We start from the raw sequence: 21,639 nt of genomic DNA, 5'->3' as shown, positions 1-21,639 counted from the left end.
AAAACACAGAGAAAACTTAAGAACAGAAGCATAACACAGAAGTGTAACCTATAATTCATCTTTACAGAAGATTAAAGCACTCCTTTTCACCCACTTTCCTGCCTGGTTTGGAAAGAGCCACAGTATATTTGTCCAGTTCCAGTCACAGAGATAATGGGTCTTTTTGTGTAAAAGTCACCCTGCAACTAAGTGTGTCTGGGCTTGGTAGACTTCAAAAACAAAGTTGCAGAGTACAAGTTTATTGTCAGAAAAAGAAAGAACACTGGTAAAACCAGACCAGAGCCTCTTTCTACAACCAATCCTCTACTGCACAGCACACCCTCATCCTGCTCTTTCAGACTCTCCTTAACTTTTAAAGCAGCTCTCAAGGTTTACACAATTCTTCACCTCTACTGGAACTGCCAAGGAAGGGACATCTGAGATGTAAATGTTTACCCAGCAGGAACAACACAGAGAGCAGGATTTCAGGCATGAATATCTGCCAAAAGGCAGCTTGCAACCATACCTCATTTTCTGCTTTGGTTGTTAATAACTCTTCATGCATTACTAATCACATATATGCATACTCGAGGGGTTTGTTTGTTTTTTTTTTTTAAATGAGATATCAGCACCTCTGGAAAAAAACTATGCAGTTGGAAATCCACATGCTGGAAGAAACACCCACTAAAGAGGGTATTAAACAAATCTGTGCTGTTGGTGGTCACAAGTGAGATGAAATAACCTCCCCCAATTTTTGTTTCAAATATCAGAGAAGATGCCCAACAAGCCAAATGCCTTTATTAACCAGTGTAAATGGGGACACAGCCCTGAGCAGCCCTGCATTACAGCCACCCCCACCATGACACATCTTTGGCAGCAAAATTATTCTCATGCATAAATACAAATATAGATAGTGTAAATATACTTTGTATATTTGTTTCATAGATTGAGATTTCTAAAAGACAGAAACAAAGTCTTGAAATCACAGCTGTCATGGACGCTTCGACTCTTGACAGGAGATGTTTCCTCACAATTTAAACTAGGTACAAAACTGGAGTTAGGAAAACTCTTTTTTTTTTTTTCCTCCAAGATGTTACTGCAGAAAATGCCACCAACTGAACACAAGCCAGAGGTAGATAACAGCTTTTGGATGTGATTAGAAGGACCATGTGTATTTAAACCACAGCTTTTCCTACAGAGTTCTCTACACTTCCATCTCCCAACCTCTCCAGGGCAAGGAACACAACTCCACGAAGAAGTTAAAAGAACTTACTAGAGTGTGTATTCCAAGCATACAAATTCATTTAGTGGGAAGGACGTGCCAAAGAAAATCTGATGTAATGTGTTACAGATGTGGGAGGAAACCACTCTGCCAACCATAACACAACAATACTCCAGTCTCTGCTGGGCACGAGGCAGAGCCCTGCAGCCCTGAGCTGGTCCCCACTTTTGGGGTGTTCTGGGAGCCTGCTGACACACACAAACTCCCAACAGTGAAAGGACACAGGAGACACTGTTCTAAGGAGGAGTGATTCTGCCTTGGTACTTCATCACACAGTGATTGGGTAATCAGCTCACACTGCTTAATTATTTGCATTTTCTGCATCGTTTGCAGATGAAAACTCCATTTACTTAAGGATGTTATTTTCCTTTATGTTCAGGATGTAGAATTTGTTCAAACTCTAGGAGGGGAAAAAACAAGTAGTCATTTATGCATCTGTAAGGAAGGAGGCCTTGCAGTCACTATAAAATGAACAGACCAGCAACAGACTTACAAGAAAAACCACAACATATTCAGTGATGGCAGAACTGGGCTAAGTAAAGGCTGCCTTGAAGAGGTCACATGCAGAGATCTGCTGAACAGCACAATCCTGTCCAGACCTCGTTCTCTCTGCTCTGCATTCCTTAACTGAGACAGGATAAACTGTCATAAACGATAATACTGTCAGGCTTAACATAAAACAGATAAACAGAAAGTTAATGGCTTTGTTATTGAAAACAGCAGAAAAATCTGCTGTGCTGTGACAGCTCTGCACTCCCCCCATGCAGGTACTGTCAGAGGTGTCTTATTTCATAACACCCCACAGCACTGGGACACCAACACAAGAAGAGGGGAAATTGGCTCCATGCTCTGTTAGTTCCTAAAACAAAAGCAGAGCTAAGATGACAAAGCACAAGCACTGGTTGTATCTTATTATTTCTGTGCACAGAAAACCAGCCTCAGCGTTCTGGTGTCCTACACAGGTAACAGCAAAGTGAAAAATCCAAATTTAGCAGAGAGCATTGCTTTCCTTGCATTATCTACAAGTGGATAGAATTTCTAATCTAAGCACTGCATTTCAGCTGGAGAGAACCATCATTTTGTCATCAGACTGAAGAAAAAGAGAAATATTTAAAGCTGTACACATGCAAGTCACCGGCAGGGGACAGAAAAGGAGAGAAGAGGAAAAACAAGAACAGGACCTGACTGCTCAGAAAGCTTAGGGGAAACCAGTATTTTACACCAGACTAGCCACTTCTTTCCATTTTTCTTCAGTACCAGCCCTTGTTTTAGGCACTTTTAAACACTTGGTTCTTCCCTTCTGAACTAACAGCAGCAGCTTTGAAATTGTTGAACAGTATTTTCACTGTTAAGTCCAATTTGCAGTCTTTTCCAAGAAGTCACAGATTTTGCTCAGTGCAGTATAAACGCAGATCTACAGCTGCATTTAATCACATTTTAGAACAAAGACATCTTGCAGCTGAAAGTCTGAAATATTTTTAAATTATCTTCTACAACATGGACTGATCATAAAATACTGACCTGTCTACATCCCAAAGAGGCTTTTTAGCTACAAGTATGTTCTGCATACTAAGCAATTTTTTTTTTAAATTTTCATTCCACTTATCTTTATGCAATGAACCAGATGACACAGTGTTGTTCCATCTTTAGGTGGAGCCAGAATCTGCCTTGCCAATAATTTCAGTGGTGCTGGGCTTCCACCCTCCTGTTGCAACTTCCATAATAAAGTTAAGCATTACATAACCCCCTCAAAAGTGACAAGCTCCCCTCCAAAAAAGTTAAAATAAAATAATCAGTTATTCCCCCCTATTTTTGCTTTGTGTTTGCCAGGCAGGGACAAATTCCTTCATCTGAAGTGCCACTTGTGCCATTTTAATTGGACTAAGAGACTGGTATCGGAGCAGCAAGTGTCAGATAATCCAAATTTATTTCAAATTAGTCACTCTGAGGGGTTACTACACCAACACAACACAGGTCAGCTTTAGAAGTCTGAGCTTGAATTGTATTCACTGGAAACAGATAAAGTTCTGTGTTCAGTTTAATGTCTTGGAAACCACAAATATAAACGTAGTAGAACTGCTTCCAAACACAAAGTGAAGGAATAAATGGTTACAAGCAAGATAGACATAATCTTACTATGTACTGAACAGCAACTCTGGAAAGGCTTTATTTGGACAGCTTCACCTCCAACAACACACCCAGTGCAGAATGCTGTGAAAAACTATCCCAGGTGAAGAAACTCAAAGAAAGCAAGAGGGAAAGTAGTGCTACAGTGATTTAAAAACTCACAGGAACACACTTAACTTGCCAAGTGCCAGTTCCAAAAGGCTGGAAAAATCCAGACATATTTACTTATCTATTTAAATAAATGCTCCCTTCTCCAAGCTGCAGCAGCAAGGGATAAATTAACACAGGCTGATGGAAGGGAAAGGGAAATCCATAGGACAACACTGGCTGTCCCTGATGGCAAAACTGCCATCCCAGTTTGCTCCTTCTCTCCCTCTCCCCAAAACCTTGAAGTGTTTTGATGTGTCTGTTCCCCAAATAAAAACAAAATAAAGATGCTGGGAGGAAACAAAGCCAAGCGTTTTTGCGAAGTGAGTCAGTTCCCCCTGACACCAGCCAGGATATTCGGTATTCCCAGCGGCCTGGCTCCGGGGCCAAGCTCCAGGGGCATTCCCAGAACTGGCACTGCCAGGGGGTGCCCAGCCTGCTGCCCTGGGAGGCAGGGAATGTAAGGAGCTGGGAAGCCTTATATCCTGAACCCTGGGAAGGCAGGACATCCACAGCCAAGGAGAAAGACAGGACACAACGGTCCGAGCAGGGATTTGCTGGGAACCAGCTGGGAGGAAACGAAGCAAAGCGACTGGGGAGGAATTCAAGCTTCCAAGTGCAAACCCAAACACTCATTTGAGCCACGGTTAAAACAGCTCCTTGGGGTACACGACATTCTGAAAGCCTCACGTTGCCCCTCCTCAAAATATTCCCTTTCAAAAGGAATATTTTAAGTTTTGAAGTTTAACCATCTTTAATTCTTTTGCTTTTTTTGGATTTTAGCCTTAATTCAGGACATCTCCCTCATTTTGTCTATCAAACCATATGTGCAAATGGAATTTTATTATAAAGAGCAAGTGACTAAGAAAATATACTCTGCCTACTACAACAAGCAACAAAATTAAAATCCTATCTCGGGCTGTAAGTAAACCAATTTAATTAAAATAGCAGTCAAAATATTAACAAGTGTCCCATATGTCTGCAATATTTAGATCAGCTATTATAGCACTAGCCTTCAGTTTTTAACAGCTGTTCTTACATTAGTAAAAAAAAAAAAACCAACAAAACAAACTGTCCTTCAAAACAAACTTTTCAAAGCCTCAAAACACTTGAGCCTTTGAAATTAGGCTTTAATTTCTTTAAAAGCTTTACTAGCTGATTTTCTTTCTTGGATTTTGAACTGACATAGATTTCAAAAAGCAACTGAAATCCAGACAATTTTTACAACTTGGACTGAGTTTGCCACACACAGGTAGAGGCCTCAAAAAGGTCACCACGCTGTGAAAACTGACGTAGATTTTATCAGTAAGACATAACCAACCTTGAATTATTGCATTACAATACAAATTCGGATTTTTAAAGTGGTTGAATTAAGTGCAGAAAAGTCAGTTTGTTTGTGAGCCTTTTAAAACAGTAAGCACAAGGAGAGCTATAAATGCCAACCACTACCCCTACCACAGTTTTTCAGTATCAGAAGGCTGGTGGAAGACAGTCCTTTTAAATTGTTTAATTCCATTTTTCCACTGATTACTTCGCTGCAGCAGCAAAAGTCACTGTCTTTTAATAAAGTAAACGTGCTCAGAAGAACAAAAGCAGAGTTAATAATTTTGTTTCTAACAATGGCAGTGAACTTTTCAATGGGTACCTCCAGGGATAAACAGCCCTAGAGCCTAACTACTCAAATTCCAACAACATTAAATTCAGACTAAAATGCTTAAGTTTAGGTTAATCATCTTGGGCCATTTTCCATGGGTCATTTTTCAAACTCTAACAAGTATTTGGGGTGTAATTTTGTGACAGAGCTCCTGCCAACCCTCATGTATAAAAAGCTGAGCTCAGTCAAGTTTGACATCCAGACAAGAAAGCTTTTTTCTACTACCAGCTAGTTCCCCAACTATCTGGACAGTTCTCAAGAGGTCTGGCTCCACACACCAAAGAGCACAGCTCAAGCCTGTGGTTGGGATAAAGGGAGATGAATCAAACTGGACAAACAGCAGGAGCCAGACTTGCAGTGCTCAAGGTCCCAAAGAATTCTTTTCTCCTCCAGGGCAAGGAGTATCAAAAGGTACTAGAAACAGACTTATAAAACCCCAAACAAAACACAAGACTTCTGCTCTACAGCTCCCAGCCAGTCAGTCAATAGTTAAACACACAGCAGCCTTACCCTCCTTGTGTTTTCCACAACCTTTTGATCTGGTTTTCCATAGTTTGGTGGATTGGCATATGGATCATAGCCCAGCTTGGCCAGCATGGGGGCAATCACAGGCATGTCTTGCAGAACATCAGCAGGGATCTTCCCGACCCACTTGGACAGTGCTTCCACATTGACTGGCTTGATGACTTGGTCAGTGGATCTTTCAACCCTGTGGAGGGAGAAGGGAAGGTTATTTTCTGCTTTCCAACCAACACCTGCCAGTTCACCATCACCAAGACCTTCAGCTTGTTTTGTCTGTGTTGGTTTTTTTTCCCCCCCTCCCTCTTCTCTCTCAAAATTTCATGTTTCTACAGAGCTGACGGGAAGTGAAGTTTTAACCACAGCATTTGCACGTGCTCCCTGGTTTAGGCTTTCACACAGAACACACTGAAGCAAGTTCTTTACATAAAGGCAGCAGTGAAACCCAAGGAGCTGTTAAGTGAGAAGTAAGCACACACCTACATATAAAGCTGTTTTCCCACTGGCATGTTCCCACATTTGCTGGTTAATTGTCTCAGATGCTCTTAAAAGCTGCATTCTAAATTAAAATACATGTGCCATTTTTTCCCATGCCCATTCTGTGACTTATCTCTTTTTTTTTTTCCTTTGTTTAATAAAAGAGAGACCTGAGACTTGACAGAAAGGTGTGGACTACAGTCATATTTTTCATAACCATTCCTTTAACTGATTGTTTGGTCATTACATAGTTCTTAAAGGCAAGTGCACAATCACAGCAGTGTCACAGAAAATAGCTGTCATTTAATCAAAGGTCCTAATGCAATTTTCATTCTTGCTCGAGTTTTGTTGTGCTTTTTTTCAAGGGAAGAAATCTGGCACTGCTTTGTTCTCACACATTATTTGCTTCTTTCAGATTATAAGATACACAACTTTACTGTGTTTATTTCTGGAACAGGCCAGCAAGACTCAGAGTAATTGAAAACTCTGACTTTTTACTCTGAATAATTTAAAGCTTTTTTTTTCCTGGCCTTAAAAAAGAGTGCACATGCACTCTTTATATATACATCATCTGTATATATAAAGTTGCCTAAAGGAATATTTGTACCTGCACTGCAATTAATATCAGCAGTTGCTGCTGGTTGGCTACACCTGCCTCAAACCTGAGCACACTCCATCACATCCACTTGGAGCTACTGCCCTCCTTTACATCAAAGAATTTTGAGCTCAAAAAGCTCTACCGCTCAGAAAATGGAATTTTTATACCTGAAAGTAACAGTACAAAGTGTAATACCAGCACCTCATCTACACAGGGTAAAGAATGAGAACACTGAGATTCAAATTCATTCTCAAGCAGCTAATTCTTCAGATATTCAGCAGGCAAAAGGTGAGAAAACATCTGAGAAAAATGGACAGAAATTTCCATACAGCAGTTTCTGAGGTCAGAAGCCTGAAGTGAAATTGCTCTCAAGACTGACATCACTCAACTCACAACAGGAAGAAGTTTGATTACAGTTCTCAAATTAACCTCATGAGTCCAAGAAGAGGCTGAAGAATTGTTGTATAGACCAACAATAAATCAATAGCAAGAGGCATCCCATTCACAGGGGCACCAAGAATGAGAGCCTTAAATAACAACCTGTATATGTCTGCCAGTCATTAACTCAGTTTAATCTTAACACCAGGCTTTACCTTGTTCCTCTTTTTTACTCATCATCATAACTAAAATTCTTCCAGGTTAGAGGAAGGAAATTACTCATACACTGCTGGAAGGTCAGTGACTTAAGTACTTTAACCACAATCAACAAAGAACAAACCAGACAGGGAAATGGTCACCCACAGGGAAAATGTCTTGGCCCTCAGATTGCTGCAAAAGGTGTTTAATGGGAGCTGATGAGTAAGGGCCTGACAAACAAAAGAACACCTGTAAAACAACCCCCAGATTTTTCAGCCTTAGTCACTTCAACCCTTCTCAGTAACTCAGACCAAAGGCCGGAACACAGAAGGGGATTTTGGGACCAGGGAGCTGCAACTGAATTTCAGCCTCCCTGAAGGCTCCCAAGTCTGTATGGAAAACTAAAAAGCCTGGGCATTGCCTTTTTGATCCTTCTCATTAAAAGATGAGCATCAAATTAGCAAGCAAATAGCTGTTAAGAGTTGAGTTTCAGAAGCTCAAAGTACCAAGGCACAGGCAAAAGCACCACAACAGTCACGAGTCCAGGGGAAAAGGAGCCTGGGACCCTCAGGAAAAAATTATCACTCGGTGTTTGAAAAATGTAAGATTTATGGTCCTCAGACTGAGCCAGCCAAGCCCAAAATCCCTTCACCAAAACTGCAGATTGATTTGACCATTTAAAATAAGGGTGATGCTGTGAGAACCAAGCAATGGGCTTGTCTAACACCTTGATGGAACCCCAAAACAGCAGGTGCTATACATCAGTTTGGACCTAAATTTGTACACATGTGGATACCTCATCCTGAAGCAAAAGCACATTTTCAAGGTGTATGCTTTGCCCCCACTTTGGTAACAACACCCTCAGCATGAAACATTTCCTGGTGATTAATAGCAGGGAAGAGAGAAGGGACTACACGGAGCTGCTCCCAGGCACTGACTCAGAAACACACCACTCCATCTGGGCTGTTTAAATCCTCTTCTGTCCTTTCAGTTAAGGTGGGAAGAAAAGCAAAACACAACTTGAGGGAAAGGTTCTTCAGATAAAGAACTTCTGAGGGCTATGGGAGAGAAACACCCAAAAATCCAAACAGCAAAACAAGGGAACACATCAAGTCTTGGCAACTTTTGTTATGTGTGTCTATGGCAAATGCTGGGCAGTGATTCCAGGCTCCACCTCAGGAAGAGTTTCAGCTTTGGAAGCAGCTGGTAGGACAGAACACAGGACTAACCCCAAGTAATTCTGCATCTGTACCAGAATCAAATGAAAGGTATGCATTAAATATAGTGTATATTGTGAAGTAATTTTGCCTAGACAGCTATTTCCATTATAAGCCTAATAAAAATTGCTATAAAAGGGTTGACATTTCTCTGCATCAGTGGTCAGCACAGCTGCTTTCAGTTAGGAGGCAAATGCCAGAGCTCTATTAACAATACTAGTTATAGCTTGTAGTCCAGCCATAATACATTCCTTCAACAGCCACGTTGGCAATTACTTCAAACCACAGAAGGTTTCACACTACTGCAAATGCTGTGGTGCTCATCTCTAGAACCCTTGCAGTGTTTCTCCTTGCAGCTGGACAAAAATCAAAATAAGGGCAAAAATCCTAAGTACAACAGAAGAACAGTGAGGGAAGGGCTGCATCAGCAACAGAAAAAGCAGGGACTACTAAACACATGCAGAAGAGGAGAGTGAGGCAGCCAAAAGTTTCCTCAAATCAAGCAGCCAGGGGAACAAATGAAGTCAGAATCTTAAATCCAGTCTGTTTGCTATCTCCTAGTGCTATTACCAGAATAATGCATAAGAGTTTCTGAGTTTGCAGTAAGAGAAAAGTGGAGTCAGCTCACTGCTGGAAGAATTCTGCAATCCAGGGGCTGGCTCATCTCTGGAAAAGAAACAACCTGCATGCACAGTTTAATTCTATACACAACTGAATAGAAAACATCTTGCAGCCTACAGCCTCATTCCATCTGACACAGATTTCACTTGAAAAGCGTTAATTTTGATTTCTAACAAGTGAAAAATATATTCTCAAACATTTCCTTTCTGTTAGCAGGTAATGGCATCATCATAAAGGTATTTTAGTGGGATATCTTTCTTGAAATGTTTTAAATATTTCAAGACAACAAACTCTTGACAGATTTCATTTCAAAAAAACCTCCAACAATTAAAATACCTCCAGGCATCTGGTGCTGGACCCACACCATGCCTCTGAAGTGGATGCTGAGCCCGTCTGAAAGACCTGCAAGTCTCAAAGGTGACAGAAAGATGATTAAGGCAGGTGTCTCTGCTTGTCTTCTTAAGCCTTTACACAGTATGACACCCTTTGCAGATTATAATAGTAGTTCATCCTCTGATTTCAGAGGTTTTCTACCCTACCTAATACCTTGCTGACAACCAGGGAACTAATTTCATCAAGATTCTCATATTGTTCCCCACTACGTGACAGAGGCCAGGCCTACACGGTGACATCTTTTAAATGAACATCCCATTTCAACAGAGGGGATTTGCTATTTGTGATCTCCTCCTCCTGTCAGTAAAAACTGCAATATGATTTGAGTGTTCTGATTTTAATATGCTATTATTAAACAGCCTGGAGCACTTGGTATGAGGCACACGGTAAAATAAAGCTCTGTGAGAAGACAGAGTTGCAGGAGACAGCAGCACTTTGGATTTCCTTAATTATCTCTGATCTCCAGCACTGTCCCTTTGGAAAGTGAGGTGGGAGAAAGCCACTAATTGGAATATGGAGCTCCACTGCTGCAGATTCTGTTGTTTCAGCCGAAAGGAGTCAGAAGAGAACAATGTTGGTAAAAATCTGACCCAGAAAGTAAGAGCCACACACACCTGAGGCCTCAAAGGACTTGGCTGCAGCTGAGAACAAGCCAAAGGCAACTGGAGAGAAGGAAAACCAACACAAGGTGTATTTTGTCCAGCTGTCAAAATGTGATAAGCTGTGGCAGACTCTCAAGTTCTCAGTAAACTACTTACCAAGCACCTCTTCAAAGAGTAATTCCCCCGGGCACTTACCCCCTGCCCTGGGCAAGGACCCCCCTTGGGGCTGGGGATGCCAAAACCAGCAGGTTTTAACTGGCACAAGAACAAAGTGGGGAATCTCAGGCTCCCCCTGCACAATTTCAACTGGTATCATATAATTATACAACACAGGCATCTAAGTTCAAGGCTTTCACATGCACTGGTTTTTCTGCAGCCCTCAAAAGACTGAGTCACTGAAATCATTATCAAATCATAAAGGTCTCCAGCAACTGAAAAACAAATCTCACCACCTTCTACCAGGCTGTTTGATTAGATAAAACTCACCACAGACATAACACTCGTAACTCATTCTTTTTTCCATTATTGCCAGAGCCTTCTGAAATAAGAAATTACTGTCATATATCATCTCATGAGAGATAATAAAAGCATAAAGAATTCAGTGAACAGACTGAATTGAGGATCACAAGAACACATCCATACTCATTTGTCTTAAGCTGGAAAGTTTTACTAAAAAAAAAAAATAAACATCAAGCCACATTTTACTTTGAACAGCCCATTTTTGTAATTTTTAGAACCACGAACAAGTATTCCCAACTCCTCATATCACATTCTACCACATTTAGCAAGAAATATTACTTGAGACTGTATGAATTCAGCAAGGTTATTGAGTTTTATAGTATAAAGGTCCATTAATTTTTAAAAACACTAATCTGGAAGCTGCAAGGGAGTAATATTTTACTAGAGATGGCATTATGAATAGTTATTTTCTACAGGACACTTAACAGAACTTGGCAACCACCCATTTACATCAGTAAATGTAACATTATTCCCCCCTCAGCTGCCACTGTGAAGAAGCAACAAAAGACAGGTAACTACAGAGAATTCCCAAGCAGATCATCTTCCAGGGAGATACAACAGTGCAGTGCTTCAGGTTAACACTTCCAGAAGCCTCCAATCTGCTACCAAACAACACTGCCAAAAAAAAGGGGTGAGATCCCTTCCTGATAGCTCTGGGAACACAGTGCTGGTGATGTAAAACCTCCAGACTGTAAGTATAGAACTATTACCTGAATTTTAAGTTCTCGTTGTAACCACTGACTAACAATTCTATGATTTAAATCATATGCCCCTACGATCTATCAGAAAATCCACAGTCACATTCCTAGGTATGAAATAAAGAAAATAAAAAAATCTTACAATTTGTATTTCACAAAACTGCAGTTTACAAAGAATACACCCACTCTGGAACAGTCAGACATGTCTCTGCCCAGCACACCCTGCTTGCTGTGCAAGGTGCCTCTGACTCAGAAGCACTTGGCCAGTGAGGAATATTCAAAAAAACAGAAGCCAAGTAATTTAATTTGCTGCTGGAATAGGGCTTTTTAATCAATATTTTAGAAACTTAAACAAGACAACCTGGTAGATGCATCTGCCACAGCAAAAACAGGGAAGAGAGTCAAACATTTACACTTTTCCCTCTCGATGTAAAGACGAGCCAGCTTCTGTATTTCAGTTGTTCAACTGCAAACAGTGACAAAGAAACTAGAGTAGTTTAACCAGAGAATTAATAGATTTGCTTTTCACAATAACCATCTAGGTTTTCTAAGCAGGGCTGGACTGGTTTCTGAAAGCAGCTCAATCAGGTGCACAGATGGCTGAACAGAATAGAGAGAGATTTGCTTACAACAAGGTTAATTTTCATCAAAATGCTTGTCCTTTTAGGAGCACTTGCCAACAGAAGAGCAGGCCAACTCTGCTTTCTATTCTGTTGGAACAGTTTCTCAAGTTTCCTGGAAGAGTCTGTTCTTGGCAAATATAACTCAAAGGCCATTTTTGCATTGACAACAACATTGCTCCTGAAATCAAATGGATGATCTTGCTGGGATGGATAACACCAGCCTAGATAAAGCAGTTCGGGTTTATTTTGGGGCAGAGAGAAAAGCAAAGCTGATATTAGACATCCAAAGTCAAGTTAGACTTGACCATTAGAAGTTTGTTCATATGCTCCATATGCATGTTCATGGGACAGTTGTTCAGTGGAACAAATCAGATTGCAAATTGTTAGTTAACAGTGACTCTTATTTTCCAGGTGCATCATAAATCAGCTTCCTGAGGCATCATCAGCTACGTAAAAACTGAAACCAAGTCATGACTGGGACTATTTCAACCCTTAAAACAACCCAGGGTAAAGGAGGAACGTTCATACTCACTTTGAAAGAGAAACACCCCCGGCTTTTCCAATCATCTCTTCGTGGTGCAGCACTGCTTGGTTCCATGGGATGCGGAGAAACTTCAGGAGAGTTCTCATCCACCTTTCAGGATGCAACACAAGTTGCTCATAGTGCACCAGCATACACCTTTCAAACCCAACCTCCATGCACTGGTTGTACATGGTTTCTATAGCACGGTTCCACTTGGTCAGGCAGTCCCTGTAGCTGTTCAGGTCAAATCCAGCTATTGTGACTTTTCTAGATATCATGGAATGCACTGATGCACGGCCATCCCGTACCATCAGGAGAAATTTGGCATTGGGGAAAATCCTAGCAAGATAAGTTAAGGATTTTAAAGCAAAAGGATCTTTGTTACACAAGTAGGGCGCAGGCTCCCCGTGTTTGACGATGATTTCCAACAGAAACGCCTGCATGGCCGAGTCCAGAACCTCATCCGTGACTCCGGCTTCGTCCAGCCGGATCTTCTCCTTGCTCGACCTCGCCCACATCTGCTTCACCGCCAGAATCCGCGGGATCACCCTCGTCTCCTCCCCGCAGCGAATGTCCGGGTGGGCGTCCAGCATGGCCCGCATCAGGGTGGTGCCGCTGCGAGGGACTCCCCCGATGAATATCAAAGGCATGTCCTTGTTGTAGGCAAAGGTTTTGGTCGCATTCCCACTGGGAGCAGTTCTCACCGTGCTCCTCACGCCCTCCGCCCTCCCGGGCTGGCTGCGCTCCTCGATCCGGTGGTGACATTCCATGGCGTGCTGGCCCAGGTAGAACACCGTCACCGAGCTGATCACCAGGCACGCCAGCAGCAAGTTCTGTTTGAGTTTTCCCACCATTTTGGTTTAAAGACTGTCACTTCAAAGTAAGGAGACCTTCTAGTCTGAATTATCTTCTAGTTCACGTGCCATGGGAATCCTCCGAAATAAATTAAGGTCTGTCAAAGGGGAGGAAAAAGTAAAGAAAAAAAATTAGAACATTTTTAAGAACTACTACAATAAATCAACAGAGCAATTATTTCTCCAAGCTGTAATGAGATGAGATTAAGGCTGAAACCCCAAGAAACACAAAATAAACCCAAGGTTTTTCATTATTTTTTTTTCCAGTTCAGCTTCTTAAAATTGCATTATTCAAAAGTCATTTCAATTTTTACAAATTGAAAGAAACCAGACTATATTAGACAATTTCTGGACATGTCTTAGAGTCTGAATAAAACTTTTAGATAGAAACAAAAGATTTAAATGTCTGTCTGCTGAATTCCAATGTAGACATTTACAAGAAGGATTAAGAACATGCCATGTCCTACAGTGAATACCAGAGGGTTACATCCAACACTGGCTTACAGAAATCTGCTGCCTGGATGATTCAATCTGTTCTTGCCAACCTGTAACTGTGATGCCTGGAAAAAAATAAAGATAATGTACAGACAGTCATTTTACCTGTGTTCTGTAGTTCAACTGCTTTGGATTTTCAGATAAGATAGGCTGAAAACTGACTCTTCCTCTCAGAACTCAAACCAAATTGGTACTCTAATTGAATTTTCAAGTACGAGCTGGCTGCTCAGGGCGGGAATAGCTCCGTGAACAGTCTGAATCACAGATGCTTTTAATTGTGAGGATCTCCAAGCGCTGAGGTACCGCCAACTTTTTAAATGACTGGCTTCCTCAAAGCTTTTCCATCTCTGTCAGCAAGGCACAGCACATCCCTGACTGAAGAACACCCTTGTGCCTACTCCCTCCAAAGCATTATCCACTTAACCTTTCCCTCCACGCCAATCCAGTCGGTAACTCGGAAGGCAGGATTTGCGCAAGGCCCCGTCCCCCCGCGCTCCACAGCCCCTGTTCGTGAGGCTGGGCAGCCACACAGGCAGAGCACCCAATTCCCACTCAGCACCACAGCAGTGCAAGGGGAAAAAAAAAAGGAAGGAATTCCTCATGCAGGCATCTGTCACAGCAGTAATTTTCCATCCAAGAGAGCCGGTCACCAACCTGCACGAGAACGCCTCGCCCCTTCGCGCTAACAAAGCTTATTCCAATCAACAGCTGTCACAATGCTGCACTCAAAGTTCAGCTTCTAGTCTTTGTTACCAAATTTAAACTGGAAATATAGCTTGAAGATTAATTCACTTCTTTTTCTGTAAAGCAGCCAAGGAGCTCCCCACACTCTCTGGCCAGAATATGGCTCTTATAAACAATTCATCCTCTGTAACACGTTTCATTCTACTTACGTACCTCTCCTTGCTGAAGAGCTGGCTTTAACTGTATTTTAAATATCTGAATATTAAAAAAAACCCAAACAAACCAAAACAAGTTCCCAGAAGTTAAACTGGAGGTCATCTGAACAATGCTCAAAAAGAAAGAAAAATGTAGATCGTGAAGTCAATACTTCCATAGCACCAAGAATCAGAAAGTTTCTCTTCAGAAAGATTCAGCATGCAGACCTAACTTACAGTTAGGGAAGGTGAAACTGTTCTGCTTAAAACTAGCAAAAAGTACACAGAATCTCTTTGAATTCTTTAGAGACAGTAAAGATTTAGTTAAAAGTCAGTACTCATTCAAGAGAAAAGTTAACACAACTGAAACAGTGTTTTACCACAGAGCACACAAGACCTGCAAATATTTACACTTCATACAATCCCTAACATTACTCAGTTTGAGTAAATTCCATAAAATTAAAAACCTTCCACAAAAATCTCCATCTTCCAAACTAAAAACCACTCCTTGAAATCAGTAATGTTCTTCTAAAGTAACTGGTAAGTGATCATTAGAGGAAAACGTAGCAAGACCGAGGGCATCCACTGCTTTACTCCGGTCATTTCTATCAGAATATCACTCCAAAGCAGAACAAAACCAACACCAGCTTTCACAACAAGCAGTGCTGGAGGAAAGCCTGGAGACTGAAGACTGAAATCCTCAACTCACAGGTTGGGTAAAGCAAAATGATGACTCATGCTGGGCACAATTCCAGCTGGGAATGCAAAGGAGCCTTGCAGCCTGTGAGTGGGTTGAGTACTGACCACTCACCTACACCACCAAACCCCCACCCACGTGACAAAAAGCCCACATCAATCGACCACAAATACTTTCATTTGATGCAGTAACTTGCTTGGGTAAGTTCAAAGATGCCAAAGGCTGTGAGACCATAAAGGACCAGAATTAAACTCTTCCATAACCTTCTGTATTGTTTTTTTTTTTTTTTGCCTGGAATCAATACCTGGAGCCATAAACTGTGGCAAGACCAGGGCTTTGTATGTCACGAAACCGAGAGAGGAGCGGTCAGAAACAGCTCCTCTCAGCAAATTAATCTATTCTATGAGCCAGCAAACTCCCCTCTGGGCCTGAAGTTACAAGTAAAGCTCTTTGGGATATATATGACATATGGAAGTTACTGCCCTTCTAACAGCCTGCAAATCAACCCCACCTTCCCCCTCCTCCCCATGCGTAAGTGCTCTGGAGCACATCTGTCAACCTGAAGGATTATAGAAGTTATTACTGCTCTGCTGTTGACAGTAACTAAACTGACAGCATTCAAAAAAAATCACAACAAGGCAATTAGCAATCCCTTGTCAGCATTTAAGCAGAGCTTTGAAATATTGCTTTTACCAACTATGACCCAAGGAGAGCAAAGTGTCACTCACCCTACAAGCACAGACAACTTTTTAATAAAAATACCCCAAACCAAACAAAAAACATAACTCACCCACTACAAACAAACACAACCCCCTAACACACACAACACAGTGAGGAAGTTGCAGATGATTACAATGATTACAATGGTAGAGAGGCCTTTGGCAGCACGTTTCAAATGACAGACTAAAGAGAACTCCCAGAAAAATTTAAGTGTAACTCAAAAAAAAAAAAAAAAAAAAAAAAAAGAATTAGGATCTACAAGTTTCATCACAAGAAAGTGCAGCCAAGCAGAATTGTATGTAACTGAGTTTTATGCCCAGAAAAGTCAGGCCTATGAGTCAGCCACTAGATGATGTTAGTAAAGCAAAACCGACTGCTTTGTTTCCTTCTGCTGCAGACACTCATTCCCCTTCCCTCCCCCTGCATGCAGCAGGTCAAGACCTTTTCCCTTGAGTTCATCCAAAAAATGTTGAAGATTTTTAGCTTAGTCAAGAGGCAAATCATTCATTTGTATTTTATGTTAGAACAGTTCAGGTCTTGTTGTTGTTTGAAACATCCCCTGCCAAAGGAAAAAAAGATGTTCCTTTACCACCCAATCATGAGGAATCCTCTCGAGCTCCAGAGCTCAGACTTTCACTTTGGAGGCTGGAAAGGGACCACCTCCCTTCTCATGTTCAACCAGACAGCTTTTTTCCAAGGTTAAATTGACAGGACAGCAACACTGGCATTATCCATCTCAAAAAAAATTCCAACTCTACATATATATAAAGCATTTTACAGTGATTAGCTTGTCCTCTGCTTCCATGTCTCAAGCTTTTGGCTCAGATTCTGATAACAGGATCATCTTCTGGGAAGGGCGAGTATGGTGGTACAGCTTAGATTTTTGTGGAGTGTGTCTTGTTCCTGCAGCTGCCCAAGTGCACTGAACAACTTTCCTTTATAGTTCACAATGTAAAAATAAATACTGGAAAGGCAGCAACTACTGAGAATTCTCAAGAATCATCTTTGAAATAGTCCATTTAGAAAACTGGAGACAATATATTTTTTAGAGGAAGTTCTATATTAAGCTGATCAAATAGTCCAAGTTGCACGCAGTGTTAAGTCTGTCAGCATCCCTTAATGAAAGCTAAAGAAAGGAATTCCCTGACACCTTTCCTTCAATGAACTGGTTTGTTTCTGGTTGGTTGTGCGTGTTCACCACAAAGAAGATTGCACAGGAAAGCCAAGTTACATGACAATGGTATAGCACAACACTGGGGAACACAGCTGAAATATTCCCAGAACACCACTTCAAGGAGCCACCCAAACCATCACAGGCTCATTTAGAAGACTGCTCCAAAAACAATTTGAGTATTCAGGAAGCATTTTTATCCCTTCAAAGCAGTGTTTGCACAATCACCTTAATGATTCCCCCAAAGACTGGATGTGTGTTACCACCAGTCACGGAACAGCACCAGGAAGCAAATCCCAAGCAAAATACTCAAAGCTAAAAATAAAAATCAAGAAGCCTTGAGTAGCAAGTCCATCTTTAGCTGTTTAAGTCCTCATGGTTCTCAAGCCCTGCAGCTGTTTCCCCCCCAGATTTCTCCTCCCATTAGTCATATAGGAAAAAAAAGATGATAAAATTGAATGAGCAATTTTTATTCACCTCCACAAAGAAATAAGGAGTCCACAGAGAACTAACCAGTGGCAGAAAGCATCTGGGATGAAAGACAGCAAACTTGACCTAGTGAAGCCAGTCTTCCTGAAAAGCAGTTTCACAGCTAGAATGACAGAACAAAGATGGACAAGATAAGGGAATGCAGATGTGTGAACAACTTTCCCTTATAGTGCAAACTGCAGGAGCTTTAGAAATACTGTTCACACATTTGCATTCCCTTGAACCTACAAGGTTCAAGGTTGCTTTTTTTTTTTTAAACTCTAAAGCTCTGAGAACTTTAAAAGGCCAGATTAACCTTCATGGTCATACTCTATTGCTGAATCTTAAATTTCTATAATAGGTGAATAACACATACAACTATGTGATAATTCCACAATTTCTAGTACAGTCATGTTACAAAGAGTAAAAAAAAATATGCTTTTTATACATTATTATGCATTTCCATCCTATAATCAGTAAGAGATAAAGAAAGCTGTATACTTTCCTTTTACCAGTTATCCCCCTCAAAAAGACACCCCTAAATCTAACTTTCTTCATAATCCTCCATTAGTCAGATAAATAGATACACACATGAATAAATACATATGTGTGTACAGAGAAATTCAGAAGTGTCAGTCCTTCCTCTGAATTTAGCAACACTTACAGGTTTCCTTAACAACCATTAGAAAAAACATACCAAAACAGCCAATAAGGTTATCAAAGCACTTAAAATTCAACTAATTGAAATTCAGCTAATTAAAAAGCTCTGCTTCAAGTGAAAGAAAATAACTCCATACGTTCTGCTCTACTTACATATATGACATATAGAGAAAATTATCTGTATTTGCACATAAGATGGTCAAAAAAGAGTTACCAACATGCTCCCGGTTATGCAAGAATAAACAGCATTTGTTAAGTTCTACAGTTACTGCTTGAGAACAATTCAACGAGAGGAATTTTATTGGCAACACACAGAGGCTTCAGGCTCTTTCAAGTTACGTATAAAGGAAAAAGAAAGGGAAAAAAAGATGAAAAAAAAGTCAGTGGCACCCTAAGAGCAGATGAGCTACCGCTCTGTGCACTTTTATACGTGCTGTGGCTCCGCAGAGGGATTTCAGCACCCCGTTCCCCGGGTAAGGCACTGCAGAGAACCGAACTGCTTCACAAACACACGGACCTACAGAAATCCGCACAACACGTTCCCCGGAGCAAACGCAAACGGGCTCATTCCAGCAACGCCAGCAGCGAACCCACGTCCAGCTGAGCGGCACATAAAAGTCCAGGGCTGCAAAGCTGTAAATCTAACGGGGCGTGGAGTAACCCGGGCTAGTGGAAGGTGTCCCTGCCCGCGGCAGGGGCTGGAACGAGAGGAGCTTCCCCGTCCCTTCCGACCCAGCCATTCCCCGACCCCCTGCCCGCGACCGCCGCACCCGCAGGTACCACCCCCGCCGCCCCCGCGGGCACTCCGAGCCGCCCCGACACCGCTCCGCCGCCGAACAAAGCGCCGGGCGCTCCTCCAAGCGAGTTCTCCCGCCCCGCACGGAAACTTTGGGATTTACCCTGCAGGGATCCGCGGGGAGCAGCGCCCCGGCCCCGCGGCGCATCCTGCGGGAGCACGGCCCGGCCCGAGCCCCGCGGGCACCGACCCACTCCCGCCGCCTCAGGCCGCGGCCGCCACAGCCCGGCCGGGACTGAAAACGGCGCCGGGACTGAAAACGGCACCGGCACGGGCGGGGCAGGGCGGGCACGGGGAGTGGCGGCTGCCGGGGCCGCCCCGCCCGCCCCAGGTGCGGCCGCGCCCTCACCTGCGCTGCTGCTGCCGCCGCCCCCGCGCCGGGCTGGAGCCGCGCGGCAGCGGCGCCGCCGCCCCTCCTCCGCCGCGGCTCCGCTCGGGCACCATCGCAGTGGGCAGCGAGCGGGATCGCGACAGGGACCGGGGTCGCGACAGGGACCGCGATCGCGACAAGCACCGGGGTCGGGACCGGGAGCGGCCGCGCCGCCGCCGCCGCCGCCTGCCCTGGAGCCGCGCGGCTGCGGCTGCCATGGAAATCACAACCACGCCCTGATTGGTCGCGGGCCTCGATGTGTCGCGGGCCGCGGTTGGGCCGGAGCGGATGATTGGCAGCTGAGGGGGCGTGGCCGCTGCCTCTCCCCCCGCGGGCGGGGCCTCGGGAACATCTGGCGCGCACAGCTGGGCCGGGCGGCGCGCGCGGGCACATCTGGGCGGCGCCGCCGCCACGTGAGCGTCTGGAGGGGCCCACGTGCACGCACATCTGGCCAGCTGTGCCAGGCGGATGTTGGGAGAGGGAGCCCGGTCACCGCTCACACCACGAGAACACACACCCCCCCGCACCCCCCGCGTTGCTAAAGGTAAAGGCTGGTTCTCACACAGGGATATTTTGGCGAGTGCTGCCGCTCGGTTTGCCTTTTGCAGGTGGGTCTTGCAGGTGAAACCATCCCAAACACACAGTCCCGCTGTCCCGGGCAAATGTCTGAGTGCAGTGCTCCAACTGCAGCCCTGTAAGTTGAGGAAAGTCACAGCCAAGCATCACAACAGGCACGAGGCGCTGACGGCCCCGCTCAGGGCTCAGGTGTCCCCGGGGGTCACACACCTGGTCTGCAGCAGTGGGGAAGCACAAGCCACGTGCCCACCACGTGTGCGACTGTGAAAACATCTGGAATAGCGTCAGGCTGCAGCACAAGCCTGAGCCTGCGCCAGCTGCTGGCACATCTCCCAACTGCTCTGACCCACAGCCGGGTGAGTTGGCCAGGCAAGGAATGAGGATGACCTGCAGCAGCTCTTTTGCCCCTGGAAGTGCAGCTCTAGGAGGAGTCTCACCTCTATAGATTAGTTCATCTCTGACAAAGGGTGGCCCTAGGCCATCCTAACCACTTCCTTCTCGGTGCTCCATGCAGAGAGCCAACTTTTGTTCCTCAAGAGCAGGAAAACAGGTTGAGTTGGACTCGTTAACATTAACATAGTGATATGTAAAAGCTAAATCAAACTGAAAACATATTTCTTCTTTACATACAGAAGCTCTGGCCCAGCAGCTGTCACTGTTTGCAGACAAACACCCTGTGGAAATGCCAGTGCTGCTGCAGGGTCATATCAAGGGGAACAATCCCACGGGATATTCCCCAAATTTGTGTTGCTTGTCCCTGCTCATCCACAACAGATGTTTGTGCCCTTTGCCCTCTGTGTCCCAAATCCTCCTGTGGCTGGGACACCCCCTCTGCCATCCCTGCAGCAGAGCTGGCAGCTGACCAGAGCCACGAGACTCGAGGGCTCGGGGCTGGGAGATGGCACCAGCAGCAAGATCTTGGTATAAAAAGGATGGAAACCACCATGTGGGAAAACATCCCCTTTTAATCCTGAAATCCCTCATATCAGATCTGACTCTCTGTCCTGTCTCCCAGAGGGATGGTACAAATCCCTCGTGGCTGGGGCGACAACCAGCTGGGCTTTGCCATCATCCGACTCATGGGATGGGGCCTGAGCTGACAGTGATACCATCAGGATGGGGGAATTAATCACAGCCCATTACCTCGTGTCTCAGGGCCCTTGCAAAGTGCCTGTTATAAAACTTTTACGAGCCTGTCAGGACATGGTTTCCACTGACACTGAACTGCCTGGAGAGCTGACACGGAGGAGCTCTTGTGCTGCTCCTGCTTCACTGAGGTGGTGAAAAAGCATCACTGTCAAAAGGGGTGAACACAGTGTAGCTCATAGCTGTTTTATTTGCTAAGAAAATAAGTATTTTCTTAGCAAACAAATATTTTCCATGTGAGCAGATACCTGTG

At 43.7% G+C, this 21,639-nt stretch overlaps 1 protein-coding gene across 5 annotated transcripts in view; it reads right to left on the bottom strand.

Annotated features, from left to right (window-relative positions):
* TPST1 (tyrosylprotein sulfotransferase 1) overlaps positions 1 to 19,855 on the bottom strand; it is a 31,216-nt gene extending 11,361 nt beyond the window's left edge. Inside the window, exons 1-4 of one of the 5 annotated variants that reach the window (XM_039389312.1) lie at positions 19,398 to 19,487; positions 17,848 to 17,962; positions 12,565 to 13,507; positions 5,700 to 5,898 (exon numbers count right to left, since the gene is read on the bottom strand). In XM_039389312.1, coding sequence (XP_039245246.1) covers positions 5,700 to 5,898; positions 12,565 to 13,409 — 1,044 coding nt within the window. In that variant the 5' untranslated portion in view covers positions 13,410 to 13,507; positions 17,848 to 17,962; positions 19,398 to 19,487. Of the gene's footprint in view, positions 1 to 5,699; positions 5,899 to 12,564; positions 13,508 to 17,847; positions 17,963 to 19,397; positions 19,504 to 19,643 lie in introns of those variants that run through there. The other 4 variants (XM_039389313.1, XM_039389310.1, XM_039389314.1 and 1 more) reach the window with 4 other exon arrangements.
* Positions 19,856 to 21,639: the final 1,784 nt, after the last annotated feature.

The sequence above is a fragment of the Pipra filicauda genome, unplaced genomic scaffold (genome assembly GCF_003945595.2).
Source record: "Pipra filicauda isolate LSUMZ 115617 unplaced genomic scaffold, ASM394559v2 scaffold71_size5581439_pilon, whole genome shotgun sequence".
NCBI lineage: Eukaryota > Metazoa > Chordata > Aves > Passeriformes > Pipridae > Pipra > Pipra filicauda.
This window is presented reverse-complemented; position numbering and strand designations above follow the sequence as displayed.